This window comes from Argiope bruennichi, chromosome X2, assembly GCF_947563725.1.
Source record: "Argiope bruennichi chromosome X2, qqArgBrue1.1, whole genome shotgun sequence".
Classification (NCBI taxonomy): Eukaryota; Metazoa; Arthropoda; class Arachnida; order Araneae; family Araneidae; genus Argiope; species Argiope bruennichi.
The window spans coordinates 130,903,890-130,921,000 of record NC_079163.1 but is presented as its reverse complement, the minus strand read 5'-3'; the positions used below and the strand labels follow the sequence as shown (position 1 = coordinate 130,921,000).

At 30.7% G+C, this 17,111-nt stretch overlaps 1 protein-coding gene across 1 annotated transcript in view; it reads right to left on the bottom strand.

Moving 5' to 3' along the window:
• Window positions 1-17,111, bottom strand: part of LOC129960889 (phospholipase A2-like) — a 64,791-nt gene that overhangs the window by 27,102 nt on the left and 20,578 nt on the right. Inside the window, exon 2 of the mRNA XM_056074607.1 lies at window positions 9,762-10,032. Coding sequence (XP_055930582.1) covers window positions 9,762-10,032 — 271 coding nt within the window. The remainder of the gene's footprint in view (window positions 1-9,761; window positions 10,033-17,111) is intronic.

Genomic DNA, 17,111 nt, shown 5'->3' with positions numbered 1-17,111 from the left:
TATCTAATTAGATGATTAAAAAAAGGCTATTTAAATAGATAGATGGTTTGGTACAATTACACAGCAGATGTGAACCACAGTTGAGCAGTTTCATGCTCGATCTGTTTTCGTCATCCTTTACATCTTTTCTCTCATTGAGTCGAGATCTTTTCTTATAATATTTTGTATCCCCATTATTAGCTAAGCTGTAAAAACGTTCAATAAATTAGTCTGAAACGTTCGCGCACGACGTTTGTTTACATTCCACAGTTGCCACTCCACAATAATAACGACAATTTCTGTGCCACATACATTAGCGTTTTGTATACATAAATGTGTTTATTAGTGATATTAGATAAAATTGTCAAGAAATTGCTTCGTTGTATTTGTAAAGAATACAAAAATTTGTCATGAGTATTGCATCAAATAATGTGCCATAATTATTTATTTTGTGTTTGTGTGGTCCGATGTAGATAATAACAATCACATATCCGTGTGATGTACACAAATATAAAGTAAATCCTCATATAAATACTTAAACTGAATGAAATGTATTCGTGTTGTCTTTATTGAACCTCTTGTAATGAAAAAAAATCACATGCAATCTGTTATTACTTCTTAATACAGATATTTCTACAAACAGCTCTTGAACAGTAAGAATTATCAAAGCGTTTCAATGTTTGGAAAAAAAATATTGTGATCTTGGTTTTTCACTGTCTGTGTCGATAGTAAAATCAGTTCTCAAAAGCTAATTTCTGTGTTTTAATTCAAAATTAAACCCGGTAAATTTTAATAGTACAATTGAATTTTAATTTTGCTACATGTTATGGCAAACGAGTTGTAATTATTGTGAGATTTTATATTTCATTAAAAAAGTTCGAAGATGTTTATCTCTGGAAATGTAGTGTTTTGCCCATGGATGAGTTACAAAATCTACTTTATATAATATATTTATTAGATTAACTTTATTTATTTACCGTCAACAACGCAGATTGAAGATAACGAGAAAAAATATGTTTTATTCCCTTTCTGTATTTAAATTTTATTTTAATTATTAGCTGAATCTCCCACTCTTTGTACGATTTTTTTTTTCTCATCAAAACCTCAAGGAAGATAGGAAACAGAACAATGCTAAATAATATTTATTACTATTATTTTATTGATGGAGTCTTGTTGAAATTCTAATAAAATAGTTTACAAATTAAAAACATAAAAATCTTTTTCCATTTCATATTTTTATTCTGTCGTCAATCCCATTTTTCCTTTTTAGGAAAATTTCATCTCAAATGACTCTCAACGTCTATTGCAAAGAGTGAGGATTCATTTCCCATTAGATTAGGTTGATTGAAACATGAATTTTATTCAAAGTTTTCGAACAGATCTTAGCAAATATCTCTTTATGTCTTTGGCGTAGTAATTATCAGAAGAGATTCATTAAAAAGGATTCAATTTCAATATATTTTTAGTTTAACAGATTGAAGCATGGGAATGAAATTTAATGTGGATCGTTTTGTTTGTTACGGTATTTAAAAAACTCGATCCTATGCTACATACAAGTGTATGGGTGGTGGTTGATTTTTTTTGGCCCATTCGCCTTTTCGTATCTTTAAATTGTTATCTATTAATGCCGCAAGTTTCACCCTAATCATCCGAGCTGTTCGGAAGAGATGCTGAAATGAAAATACAAATGCATGCGTGCACAATGAGTTTCATATATACCTATTTGACCACTTGAAGCCACCACCAAGGATGTGGATAAGTCAAGGATAAGTATAAATGATGCTCACAATCCGTCGTTTGAGATTGTTTGTCGGTACCCATTTTACAGGAAGACAGTCGAAAATTAATTCATTTAGAAGATATAAATCTTTTCCCAATTTCTATAAGGTATCGGATACTTTGTGTGGCCCCGCTGCGAGTTATAGGGGATTGTTTTGGCACATACACTTGTGATTTATTGCCTCCGCAGATAGTTCAATGTAAAGTAAAAATGCATTTGAGTTTCAAAGCCGTATGCGAAGTGGAAAGATTTGAAAAATGTTGGTTGATATAGTAGATGAACGTCCCGCTTTTGAAACTAGACGAAGATTATTTGGGAATGGACTTCATAACTCTGAACCTTGGTCAGATAAGATGGTGAGAGCTAAGCTGGAATTATTTTTTTCCGTACAGGAACAACATGTACGAGTAAATGGTAGTTTTGATATTAGCTCGATAAATCCAATGTCCGAAGTTATACATAATCAGAAGTTTGGTGGGTGCATTAAGTATATTTCTGGGCATTTGGGAACATTGTGCGGGTCGCTGTAATGAATAAGAATAATAGTTTGTTGGAATTGAAAAAGAGAGGATTATTATCTTCTGTCCATAACTGGTAGAATTTTTGAAACAGTTTTTGTAATTTTTTGTACTACATTGTTGCAATGTATCGAGACTGACATCATTACATATAAACTGCGAAGAAATTGATAAACACCACTAGCCATAAATAAGAGCGGTGAGAAGTAGTTGAGGTGATGCGTTCGGGCCTATAGTTGAGAAATTGACAATTCAAATGAACTAAAGACAGATGTGTGTTGAAAATGTTAGTACTTAGAAACTTGCAGCATTTAAAGCTCTAAAACATTCGAATGATCCCAAAATCTATGTTAATGACTGTTCATCGACGAAAAAGGCTGATATTTGAATAGTAGTATCAGTGTGGATATCTAGTGGCTGACAAAATATTACCATTTTCGTTTTGATTTTTGGATAAATGATGGTATACACTTCAAAAAATAAATATCTCGCAATCATTTATGAATGATTCCAAGCTGGCAGTAGCAGCTTTATGTTTGGGACTTTTATTTAATTATTGCGTCCACTGAACACTGTGAAGGCACTACAGAACAATTTGAGTATGTTACGGATTCTCAGAATATGTTCACCTCTACATGCAGATGATTTTCTTTGAGACGGACGGCAATGCCACTTAACACGCAAGTAAAATTCTATGTCAGAGGCTGAAATGTACAAGGATCAATTCCCAAATTCCTCAAATTTATACATATTCTAAAATTTGTGAAATCACCTCGGCCTCTAGACTTATCCACCGTAAACTCTTTACTACCTTCCAGCTGCAGTCTGTGAATATTTTCAGTACCTTGTTGAGTCACTTTTAGTTCCTCTAACTGCTGTTAAACCGACACACTGTGTTAGCTCTGGATGCTAACTTGTGGTCATAATAAAGCGACTTGATTCTGCATCTGTCTAACAATACTGAACAAAAAATCAGAACAGAAACGAAATGTAATGATACATAATCAAATCAAACAATAGTGAGTGCAGGCAAAATCAATTTCAGCGGGACATGACTTACCTTCGCGAGTTTGCATTTTTAAATATTATTTAATATTAACTGAGTTTCTTTCATAATACATTCCTACATAGATTTAGACTTTTTCCATATAGAAGGAACTGGCTGAAACGTGTATGGTCTAACAAATCCCTTTGAGTAAGAATTAAGTTTCATTTCACACGGAAGAAAATGGTTTGTAAACGTTTGAAAGATAATGCTTCAGGCTTTCAATCCAAGATTTATTTGGGTTTTCTAATTTTTTTTTGAACCGAAAGAGAGAAAATGACAGAAATCAATGAAAACGAAAGAAACTTCATTAAAACATTCATTGAGTTGATAAATCAATATTTTGTTTTGAAGCTAAAAGACTGCTGTTTTGGAACGGACTTTGCCATTCGGAACAGCAGTCGGACGACAAGAATGATACATTCTACCAATACCTGTATACCATTGTCTAAACTTTAACACCAACAAGAGGATAATTGACCAACGCCGGTAGACTTAACGCACTCTGGATATAAAAAAAAGAGAGCTGAACATGTGAAGACGTGAGGAAAATCTGATAAAATAATTATTGAAATCAAGATAATTAAAGACTCATTGTTGTTAAAGCAAAAATAAAATTTCATTCTTAGAATAAATAAATATAAGTGAATAACCAACAAATAGCATTATGATGTTATTTAAAATCCCAAGATCGAATGGATAGGAAACAAAAATCCTTCAAAAATTATTGGTAGAAAACTCGATTAGAGACGAGGAAAGCTGAATTTCAGGTGCTAAACGACTGAGAACCACTGCTCTAAATTTCACTATTTTAAACCCTGATAACATTTCATTTTGCAGAATAATATTTGATGTAATGAAACATTTCGAGAGAAAAAGATATCTTATTCAAAATTTGGGAATTATTGAAAAATACAAAACATAATAAGACTTTTAAAGTAAGAAAAAAAAAAAAAACCTCACATATATGATAAGTAATGAACAGAAATAATGATCTTCTCACTGAAACAAGCACAAATTTCAAGAGAGAACCTCACAGATCTTTAAAGCAAATAACGAAATCTATGATTCCTACAGTAAAAGCAAGTAATTTTAAATAACATTCAGCAAGATGCCGCATCTTGCCAAAATTCAAATATATGCAAAATAAAAAAAAACTGTCTGTTGTTATATACTATGTTAAATAAAAAAAAATATATATATATTGTTATTATCGCCATGTCAGATGATAGTTCGCCAATTGTGGCAATCGTTCTTCTATAAATTCTAATTTTTGTGCTTTATTATTTCTTGTTCGTGTCTCGTTTCGTGGGTGGCGTTCTATGGTGAGCGTTCTGCAATGAAGAGTATGGAATTGTTAATTAAATATTGTTGAATAGAAATTAGCTTGATCATTCAGAAAACGAACCGGCGCTCGTCGAAAGTTTATAGCAAAAGTGATGCATACAGTCGATTTAGTATTCTACAATATATATTAGATCTGTTGAAACAAACATTATTTAATGTGCTTGAATTTGTTATTTTCATGATAAACATTTATAGTAAATATATTTATTCTAATCATTAAAAATATAATAATATATATTTCCAATTTTTAGAGCTTGACCCCCTTTTTAAAAAAAATTGTTTCGTTTACTTTGGATTTGAACAAAGCGCCGTTTTTGAGGAATCTACCAACGATGTTACACTGGGGTTACCTTTCCGACCAGTTTCATCGGACAAGCGTGAGTCATCATCAGTGTTGAAAGACGAGTTTGAAAAGAAATGTGTTTTGAAGTAGAAATGTGTAGCAAAGAAAGATTTTTTTGAGGGCTATTTCCTTGTGGGAGGGTCACCCAAGTTCCGCTTTCATAGCCTTGCTACATTCCCAAGAAGGGGTTTGGTGTTCCCAAAATCTTAAAAGAGTGGCGAAGTTAGGTCGTGAGTTGTCAAAATGAGAAATTCGTACCGCCCTTTCTCTCAGCTCTTTTCTCTTGTTCTCTTTTCGCTGGAAAGGGCAAGGACGTTTCTCGGACTTGGCGGCAGAATGGCGGCCTTCACACGACACACCTTTGGTGAAGGCCAAGGCCATTGACACACTTTCTTTCTTCAACCAGCTTTTTCAATGCGCTCATTTATATATGACTTAAGCAGCAGCAGTTATTCGTCATGCTGATGTAAACGCGTATTTCTTTCAATGCCTCATGGTTTAGATAGCAGCAATTTTCCAATGCATTGCGGGGGTAATCGTAGGAAACGCACGTTTATTGTTAAGTTGATGCGACAGCAGGACTCGGGAAAAATCTAGTTTATACTGGTCAAAATCTAGTTTACAGTGACCTTCATTAGTGATAGCGAATTGGTATAAATATTCTTTTTATGACCTGCTGTTGTTATAGTCAACTTATGTTTTATTGATTTACATTTCAATAACAGAAAATATCGATTGGTTGAAATCTATTTGCGTTATAAATTGCCTGATGCAAAAACAATCTATTGGAGAAATGGAAATTCAGAATCCCATTGTTGTTTATCAACGCATCACACCTACTTATTTATAATTTTTTAAATATTGATAAATAAATAAACGTGATGAACTCCAATTTAATAAATACAAAGCAAAAAAAAAAAAAAAAATTACAATAATTTGGTTTGAATCAAAATATTGCATTTAAAAAGTTTCTCATGCTGAACCTATAAGCTGCTACTTATGCTACTTATGAAACAGCTGCTACTTATGAAAATAAATTGTATGGAGGGCGTATTATGAATGTAATTTAGAATTACATACCTTATATATATATTTTACAATCCGTCCATTGATTATTCTTAGTAACATGAAACACTAATGTATTCTGTAGACAAACTATAAATGTCAAATATTGGTTTTTAATATTTAGTGTAACTTTTAAAAATTATAATTGAATTACTATTTTGAAAGTAATACGACTAAATTTTCTGAATTTGCTGATCGAGAACGAGCTGAGGGGTTAATGGACTGATTCCAATCTATATACTTATAATAAAGCTCAATGTGTGTGTGTGTGTGTGTGTGTGTGTTGGCGCTGTACAGGCCAGACCGTTTGACCTACAGCTACCAAATTTGGTACATGTATACCTGAGAGGTCGGGAATGTGCACCTGTGGTCCCTTTTTTGAATTTTTAATTAGAATTTTAATTATTAATTTAAAGCTACCTTTCCCGACAAAAAAATATTCATTTTCCCCACCTCCAAATGAGTAAGAGTTCAGTTTTTTCCCCCAACAGCAATGAGGCTAGGCTTAAGATTTTTCGGCTGATTATTTCAAACGATTCTGTTTATTTTCTTAATGTTTGATGCATTTAAAATTAAACATTGTTAATTAATCGATCTTTCAGATTCATTCTGAAGTACTTTTGAATTAAAATAACACAGAATAAAGGAAATTAAAAATGTCTAATCCGCATAGCGTTACCCCAACTGGCGTAGAAAAAATCACGTATTTGCGTTACGTAACTGGCGTTGAAAATTCACGCATGTGCATTGTGTTCTGAATTCCGCATTGTGTTGACAATTATTATCAACGGATGCGGACTGGATTTAAATTATTTTTAGGTTCGTTGTATGCTTTTGTAATTAAAATGTATTAATGTTAGTTATATATTTTTTGTATATGCTTATAATTTTAAGTACATCGTTTTTTAAGTAGTTTTTTTTAAGCCTGTTTTCAACCATTTATTTTAAACGATTCGTTTTATTTTCTTAGTGTTTGATGCATTTAAAATTAAACATTGTTAATTAATCGATCTGCTCATGATGAATCTAAGAAAATTTTGTTGACAAATTCTTGAGATATTACATAAATTAAAAAAGATATTCTTTAGTGCCCATAAAATTTAAACGCTGAGTGACTCTATTTTCAGTAATCAGATTATAAAAAAATGCTTTGTTTCAGTAAAAAATATTATTATATTAATTGCAGATTAATTCTTTCCACTTTAATTTAAACCATAAATTCTGCGGGTGCTAACAGAAAATTAGAGAGATACATATTACGTTATGACTGAAGGCCTTTATAATATTATGAATAAATTATATGCCAATCAAAATTTGAAGTTTTAAAATATTTTGATGAAGAAGCTATTAAAGTAGGAATTGCATACAATATTTAATTATAAAAATTTTAACGAACATTAAGATTGGCGAACCGGTTGGTCGACAAATTCTTGAGATATTACATAAATTAAGAAAGATATTTTTTAGTACCCATAAGGTTTAAATGCTCAGTGGCTCTGTTTTCATTAATCATGTTATTAAAAAAATTAACATTTATTGACGAACACGAACACACTGATATTCACCGTTACTCTGATTATACATTATAAAATCTGAATGGCTAAACATAAACGTGTAAACAGCTGTGCGCCGGTTTCTATGGCAACACTGCTGGAAAGGGAAAAGAAGTTTCTAAGACAAAACATCTGCTTTATCCAATTTTATAGAATAACTTTTCCCTTTTTTCGTTTCATTTTTTTAAAAAAAATAACATATTTAATAAGAACACCTGCTTTACTCAATTTTTTAGAATAATTTTTTCCTTTTTTCGCTTGCTTTAAAAAAAACAACTAAACATAAAAAAGAAACGTATCAAAATTCTAGACAAACTGCGCATGCGCCTGTCTCCATGGGAACAGAGCTAGAAAGGGAAAAGTCGTCTCTAAGACAGAACACCTGCTTTACCCAATTTTTTAGAATAATTTTTTTCCCTTCTTCGCTTGCTTTAAAAAAACATCTATACTTATATATAAAGCTCAATGTGTGTGTGTGTGTTGGCGCTCTACAGAAAAGACCATTTGACCTACAGCTACCAAATTTGGTACATGTATACCTGAGAGGTCGGGAATGTGCACCTGTGGTCCCTTTTTTGAATTTTTAATTAGAATTTTAATTATTAATTAAAAGCTACCTTTCCCGACAAAAAAATATTCATTTTCCCCACCTCCAAATGAGTAAGAGTTCAGTTTTTTCCCCCAACAGCAATGAGGCTAGGCTTAAGATTTTTCGGCTGATTATTTCAAACGATTCTGTTTATTTTCGTAATGTTTGATGCATTTAAAATTAAACATTGTTAATTAATCGATCTTTCAGATTCATTCTGAAGAACTTTTGAATTAAAATAAAACAGAATAAAGGAAATTAAAAATTTCTAATCTGCATAGCGTTACCCCAACTGGCGTAGAAAAACTCACGCCAGTTGGCTCAGAAATTTTTGCTCTGCTGCATTTTATAAAGTTCACTTGTGTCTCATTGATTAAGTATAATTGTAGAAGATGAGGAAGATTTGCGAGAAGTAAAATTTTGAAATATATCTGAGAATTTTAATATTTTTACTTCCACAATCTCTTTGAGTACTGCCAAATTTAAAAAAAATAGACGTAATTCAGAAAGCAAAAGAATATGATCTCAGAGGAGTATATAAATTTGGCTACATTAGACAATACCTTATCACTCGAAATACATTGTAATACCTATTAATAATGAGAAGTTTATTTCTTATTGTCCAATGGCATATAATGGTACATGAGAAGCATACCTTCAACTAGTTTTCTTAAATTAACTTAAGAAATCATTTGGTATATAGTTATTAGGCGAAAAGGATTTTTTAAAGCAAAGGCGCCGAACACAAATACTGGCATGGGCCAATAAAAACTACATCTAAGTTTATGTAAGTCGAAAAAAAAAAACTTTATTTTTTACAGAAATGCATTTTTATTGTATTTCCAAAATGCAGTATAAAAAAGAATGGGAACAACAATAAAGTTATTGCTGTTTTTTCTGATATTTGGTACCTCTTCTAAGTTTCCATCTTTTTTCTTCAAAGGCTGTCTTGTAAACAATGTAATTCCTTCATTTAAACATGGAAATAATTTCATGAGCCAATTTTCGAGATTAATAATCATGCTTAGTTAAGAAAATTAAACTGCGAAATTTTTATAAAGAATTTTCTTAAGAACTGTTATGTTTGTTGGGCCGTATGAAAAACTTCACTTCTGATTCCTGAGATTCTTAGAGCAGGAATACTGAATACTGAAACGCACAATTTCTATTTCAAAAATAATATATTCCCGATCTCCCGCTTCCTGCTCCCACTTTAAAAATCGCAATAAAGTTCGTATTTTAATAGTTGATACACAAAAATATGTACATATCTGTTTCAAAAGTATGATTTCATCAAAAGTATGTAATATATGTATAAAAAATAAAAAATGTAAATATCTATTACTACTTCCTTTGAGAGATACAAGCAAACTCGCAACTGAAAGAAAGGAAGATTCGTTCTTTACTTTGCATTCTTTACTTAACAAGCGCTTCGGGCTCTTCAGTATTCAAACAGAATCTTTAATTTACAATATCTTAAGAATTGTAAGTTCCTACCACCAATCTAAAATCGACTCTATGCAATAATTAGCGTATATTTACCTGTCAATATCGTCCACAGGTTGACCCGATCCCATATATCCACAATAGCATCCATAGCCTCTGTAGCTTAAAGGATTACATCCTGACATGCATTTCAACATCCTCGCCATCTGCATTACGTTACGTCGAATACGAAACTTCTTTGTTTGTGGCTTGGAATGGAATTCAGTTTCTCTGTCTTTGGTCGCCAATATTATGTTGCGTCGAATATCTGACGTTTCATAATTTTTTGTTGTGATTGTTCCATTTCTTAGAGGAGTAAGGATAAGACCTGTAAATAAAAAAGGAAAATTTAGCCAGTGTTTCATTTTCAAGTAGGAAAGGTAATTATAGGATTTACATGAGAGAAAAACTATATGAAGGAGAAGTCCAACATTTTGATTAATTTTTTTTCCAAAAATATAAACAGTTTAACGAAGTAAATCTACTCCTTTTCAACCAAAGCCGAGACAAACAAGCGAAAAGAAGTTTGCAACAACATTTATCGGAAAACACAAAGACAGATATCTGAACTACCAAAAGAAAAATCTTCAAAAATTACTAACCTCAAGATTTTGATACATTTTTCTAGACTTTCTTCAAATCTTTAGGGGAATATGTATGTAAGTGAAAAGACTCAAAAATTGAACAAGCTAGAAAAGTGAATTTTAACCGGCAGTCTTTGCAAAATAATACACATTTATATCGAATTTTATATGAAATTCGTCTGTGTGCATGCAATCACAAAAATACAACGGTTTTTTTTTTTTTTTGCCAGAATTGTAATTTTTTTATTGGAGCAAATCCTTCAATGGACTTTCTGTCTGTATACGTGAGTAATCGCTTCTCAAAAATGAATGACTCTGCTTTTTATACCAAAATTCCTTTGTACTTTTGAACTAAAAGGAAATCATGAACAAAAGGAAATATTGAACAAGGTAATTCAAAATCACATGGGAAATAAATGAAATTTCATGTCATTATAACTGCCGTTCTTTATTAAATATTACTTACAAAACGTCCTTACCCCTCTTTTCCCTATGTCATTTCAACTTGGTGGGTGGCAGAGAAATAATTTAACAAAGAAATCATATTGTAATTTTCTCTATTTCTTTTAGAATATTAAACTAAACACTGAATGATGTGCAGTTCGGAATTTTTGTTTTTAAATTGAATATTTCTATCGTGAAATTGCTGGTTATCAACGAATTTATCTTCTTCCGAAATAACTGAGGTTAAATAAGCGTGCTTACTTCTAAGATCTAAGAAAATAATTAATTAATCAAATGATTCTATATTTAGGCATCGTCAGATTTTGAAAATATTTTTAGTCCATTTTTATTATTTTATTTGACTCATGCCATCAAATTATCAGTTTAATCCCTTCAGAAAAACTTCTTTATTTCATGGTTTCTTTTATTTTTTCACAATTATAATTAGAAAAATGATTTTATAAAAATATTCTGCCCTTTTACACAATAAGAAATTATTATCTTTTTCATACACCTATTTTTAATAATTTTTTACAATCACGTGGTACATAAAAAAAATACTAATATTTATTTCACGAGTAACCGCAATATATTTTATTACGAAAATCAAGAATTTCCCGAAAACAATTTTCAAACAGATATATTCCGTATTTCTAATTTTATGCTTTTAAATCTGAGTTTGAAAAGCGATATAGCATAAGGCGCTTCAAAAAGATCCAATAAGAATTAATAACATGAGTTCTAGTCATGTGGCGCTCATAAGCGAAACGTAATTGTGCTTGCAGTCTAATATTCTTCTTACTCCTACAATATGCACACTGGGCTTCAAAATGAAATGAGCACGGTTCATTTATAATAAGCATGAATTCAATTCATCAACTTTTCTAAAAATATAAAAATAAAAATGTAAGTTGCATTTCATGTAATCACGTGGGAGTTACCTCTGCTCTGCTGTCAAAGGTGAACTAAATGATCATCGTCGCGACGCAATGGAGTACTAAAGTTGACTCCTAACGGCTCTTATAGGCCGCAGTACAACTCTTCCCATAGGAAGTACTTTTCTTTATGGAAGTGGGGTAACTTGATCCCACAGCCGATGCTCAGCCAAAAAGCAAGAATCAACCACTTTATCGGAAGCATATCAACCCCCATATATGAGATGCTCCTACGCAGAGAATGGATTTAATGCAAGAAAAATGAGAAGGAACAGAAATTGAATTATGTGAAGAAGCCAATTCACATTGCAAATACACATATGTACAAAGAATGAATTCACAAATTGCTGGTAAAATCGCATTAAACAACCTATTCAAAATGAAATGCGGCATGTAAGCGTAGTAGAAGAACACGTCTTTGATAGATGTTTTATTGCAGTAATCTATAGATATTGAGGATTTTTGCTATGAGCAACATACGTTTTAATTGTATTTTGTAGAAAAATTGCCCCGAAAATTAAAAAGGTAATTGCACCCATATGTACAACCCAACATCGGAATGATGATCACTCAATTCATACGTCCCCAAAGCATCCTTGTATCTGAGATGCCCCTCGATAGGAACATATTGATAAGCCTTTTATGAGTGAATCCACCTATTATGACACATGCAATAATTATTCAACTCAAATTATCAGAAATAGAAGGGATCCTTAAAAGTATTTGGCTCAATAACATCGATTGTATTTACCATGTACAGAATGTTTAATCTTATTATAAACAAAAGTCATTGTTGAAACATTTCCTCCTCAACAACATTCAACCAAATTTTTCACATTTATATATACAAAGAATACGGTCAAACTTTATAAAATACAAAAATTAGATCAATATTAATAAAATTGGAAAAACAAAAATTTTGTCTTTTCTACATTTGGAACTATTTTATTATTATATTTAAAATTTCTCTTTTATATTAATACATTTTTTGACCCTGTGTTTTTATTTTTTTTAAGTAGTACTTTAGCTGTGCTTAAAATTTAGCTTCAGTCAATCACCCAAAGGAAGACAAACGTTCTTTTACTTCAGCATTTAGTACAAATTTTGCTATACTAAAACTATAAATATTAATAACTTTCGGGGAAAATGAGCTATTGGTGGTTTTTTAAAATTCATCTGGTTTAATTCAAATTCTAATTTCAGTTAGATGCAGATTATAAAAGGACTTTGTGTTTTATAAAATATATTACAAAAGTAATTTTTGAGTTAAAAATATCATACATGAAAGGGTTTTAATACCAAGCCTAGCCGATATATCAACTAGTATTTTATAAATTTGCCTGTCAAAAATATCAGAATAAATCCTTTAAAAAAGCTTTGAATTTCTTTCTTTGTATATATCCAGGTTTTTTATCAACAATATTATTAATTTGCAATAAACGTAATTCCAAGAGTCGCTTTAAAAAGTAAAGGAACATACTTTAAGAAGTAAAAAGAAACGAATTATTAAAAGAATCGAATAAAAATAAGCCGACTTTTTAAAAATTAGAATATATCACGCAATCTTGAAGGCGTGAAGCAACTATTGTTAGACTGGAATTTCCTTTCATGATTTCACGATTTCTATTATTACGACTAAAATGCCAATGATTACTCACGCAAAGATATCACGACCAGAAGATTTGACTTACTTTGAAGAAAAGTGGTGCATGACGTAAAAATTTATCGGTAATTGTCAGTTATTAAATGATAAACGCATACTTAAACGTAAATCGCTTGAAAAACCTGATTTTTAAAACGAATAGAAAAGAATATATTCAAAAAGTGCAAACGATTGATTTATATATTTAACAATTACTTACTTTATATGCAATATTTATCAAAGCGATGGTTTTTTTCTCAAAAAGCTAATTTTTTAAATATAATTTTAATATTTTAATGTTAATTCAGTTTTTTTAAATATCAGGGGAAGAAAAAGAATTGTATCGGTCACGATACAGGAAGGGCATGAATTTATATTTGTCGACTTTAGTTTTATCCTCGGCTGACACGATGCCACGCAAATATATATTATGCAAATCATCAATCAGAACCGAATTCTCTTGAGAGGAAACAACTAAAAAAAAAAAAAATCAGATGCAGTCATTCAGTAATTTTCACTACTTTTTTTGTTTATTTCTGCGACATAAAGCAAATGCTTGTAATAGTATTTGTGTAGAGATCAATTAGTACAAAAGAATTATTAGTTTTCTTCGAGGACTTAAATAATCTATTGGTGCCATAAGTAGAAAAAAAAAAAAAAAGAGTGAATTTTAAGTTATGAATTTATTTCTATTTTCTTCTCATTTGGAAAACTACTTAAATGTCAGACAACAAATCCCCTCTCCCTCTAAAAGCATTTAGTTATAAAGATTACATTTGAATGGAAAATTTAAAATTTTGCAATAAAATTGCTAAAAAGAAAAAAAAGCGTAGTTGACAGTTGACGATAAGATTGGTTATACGTCTTTAGAAGCTATCCAGAACTGATTATTCTTAAGCGCATGAAAGAATAATTTTATACCAAACTTCTGGATAACCAACTGAGGGATTCATCTTCTCACCTTAAAAGAGCACATTTTTTTGTATGGGAAAATGGCTTTCCTCTTCGTAAATTTAATAAAGTCAAAATAAAATGTAAAAATTGAGAAAATAACATTTAGAATTCTCCTTTTTTAAATGAGTGTTTTGCAGAAGCATTCTATGTGAGTTTTGTGGTTAGTTCGTATATATATTTATTTCTTAAAAATTAAGAATCTATTCATAAAGAGCATCATAAAGAAATAAACAGGAAATTCGTCTCAATCCTTTTTAATATAAGAAATTTACATTAAGGCAGTATTTTTAATATATATATTATATACAAAATAAATAATGTTTAATGAATTATTAATCAATCCTTAGCTAATTATTATTGTTTTGTCATTTAATAAATGTATGAAATTAAGTTCTGAATATGAAGAAAAAGAAAAGGAAGGAATAACTTAGACATCCGAAAAATAAGCCTGATTTTTATTTCGATTAGATGCTATCTAGTAATACATGCCGATTTTGTCTTGCAATTAAAGTAAATTTCATACTTTATTTATTGGAAAAGAAAAGAAAAAAAATATTGTCTTCTTGAATACATAGATATCAAAAAAATTAAATTGCAGTCTAAAAATGAAAGAGCAATTTCCATCCTTTCTTTTAATCTGATATCCCAAACATTTATCTTCTTTCATGAGAAAAAAGCAATAATTTGTCATTAAAATGGTTACAGAAAATACTATTGAAATAGGAAGAGCAAATTCTGCATCACCTAATTTTAGTGGGTGCCACTTAAAAGTGAATTGGAAATAATTGTCATCTGCAATCTGAAGCCAGTTAACTTCTGCAACTCTACCTGTGATTTATTTACTAAAGAGCAGTTAAAGAGGCTTGCTCGCCGTAATCTGGAGCAAAAAAAGAATGCTTCAGTGAAGATTCACGGACAAGTGGCCAATCACACTGCGTGAAAATAAATCTCATCAGGAACCCTGTGACAAACAACCAAGAAGAAACTACCTTTCTGTCAGGAACAGTTATGGCTGTGATAAACAAGTAGTTCATGAGCAATCGAAAACTATTAGAGCGTTATTTCAAGTAAAGACGGTTTTATTTTTATTTATGCAGAATTTTTTGCATTTTAGTTTCCTGGTTGACAAATTCTGTTTGGAAATACTTTTTGATAATTTTTTTAAAAAATAATTAGCTCTCTGATTGTGAAGTTTTTATCATCTATTTTTACGATCATAAGTTCTATATGGGACTGATTTTTGAAATCCTCTCCGAACTTGAAATGTTTTCAACTTAATGATACCAGCATAGTTTTGATCCATGCCATTTTTCACTTTATTTCGTTTGTGAAAGCTGCATAAGATATGAAAATAAGATGAATTGGACGTAAAAGCTGACATGAACATCTCAAGATATATTTCTAAGTTTTTCAATTTAGACAGTTAAAAATATTTTACTATAATTTTATTTCGAGAAAGGGATTTCATGAAACATCAGTCAATGACAAACCTATACTGGCGTGGCATCTAAAGCTTAAATGTAAGTCATCCTAAGTTTTACTGTAGCATCCTGTGCCTTTTCCTCCTGTAGCATGTGCAATTGATTGTAAAATTAAGTTAACACTTAGAATTTCACGTATATTACATGAGTACAGATTGAATCCAGTGATATGTTTCATTCTATTCTAGGCGTGTTTAAGCCCAATGAATTAAAACTGTCGTTTGAAGATAGATAGCAAATCTTTGTAAGTGGCCAATTCTGGCCAGCTCATTCTCGGCTTAGACAGTCTTAGTAAAGATGTACCGGATTTGGGAGCGGAAGATCAGCAGGTTGCTTTTCGATTTTAAAGAAGTCCCATTATTTATATTTGCTTAGTCCATGCTAAATCAGTTGATTATCTTAAATTATTCGGATGGTGCAGAGTGGAATTCTGGAAAATTTCTCAGCATCAGACCATTTCGAAAAATTTTGCAGTTCGTTCCTAGAAGTAATTTTCAACGCAAAAGTTATCCTAATAATTCAAATGAAATGAAATGTTTCTCAAATTGACTAGAATCATTCTGTGAATGCTATTGTCAAGTATCTAAATTTAACCTAATTTGCTACTTATTATAAATTATTATTACTAATTATGGTTATTATAAAAATTCAACCAAAAAAAAAAAAAAAAGAAAAAAAGAAAGAAAGAAAGAAAGAAAGAAAAGGAAAGCCAGACAACCAAAAAGTTCACCAAGAATGCAAAGCCATCCTCAACAATAGTTCATCTCTTCTGTAGCAGCCTTTGCATGTTTAATCATCTAACAGGAGCCTCCTTTAAGTATAAATACACTTAATGAGTATTTTAGCAATCCTATCTATCTATATTCCGATCAGAGGGATAAATGGCAAGAAACTTGAATATGGGCTGCTGAATAACAATTAATACATATAAAAAATTCCCTAGTGCATGAGAATGTAACGGATCTTTCAAATATGCCATATATTTTTCTAAAAACGTTCGCCAAAAGAGAAAAATTTATGTTCTATAGTTAATTATATTACCGAAAAAAGGTTTTATTTAATATGTTTGATCACAAAAAAGTTTTTAGATATTTTGGTTACTTAAAATATTTCATACTGTTTACGTTGCTTTAGTAATGACAATACCTTTTTAATGTCTTCTATTGTATAATTATCTATTGATTATGAAGATTTTATAAAAGGTAATGATCCCATCCCCGTGTTGTAAAGGATTTTAAAAACACTCACATAAAAATACATCGAACTTGCTGTAAAGCTATTAATCATTTCAAAACTCGTTAGGGCAGTTTGGTAAATTGAAGGTTTTAGCAGAAACGAATGTCATAAAATGGTTAACGATGGTGGAT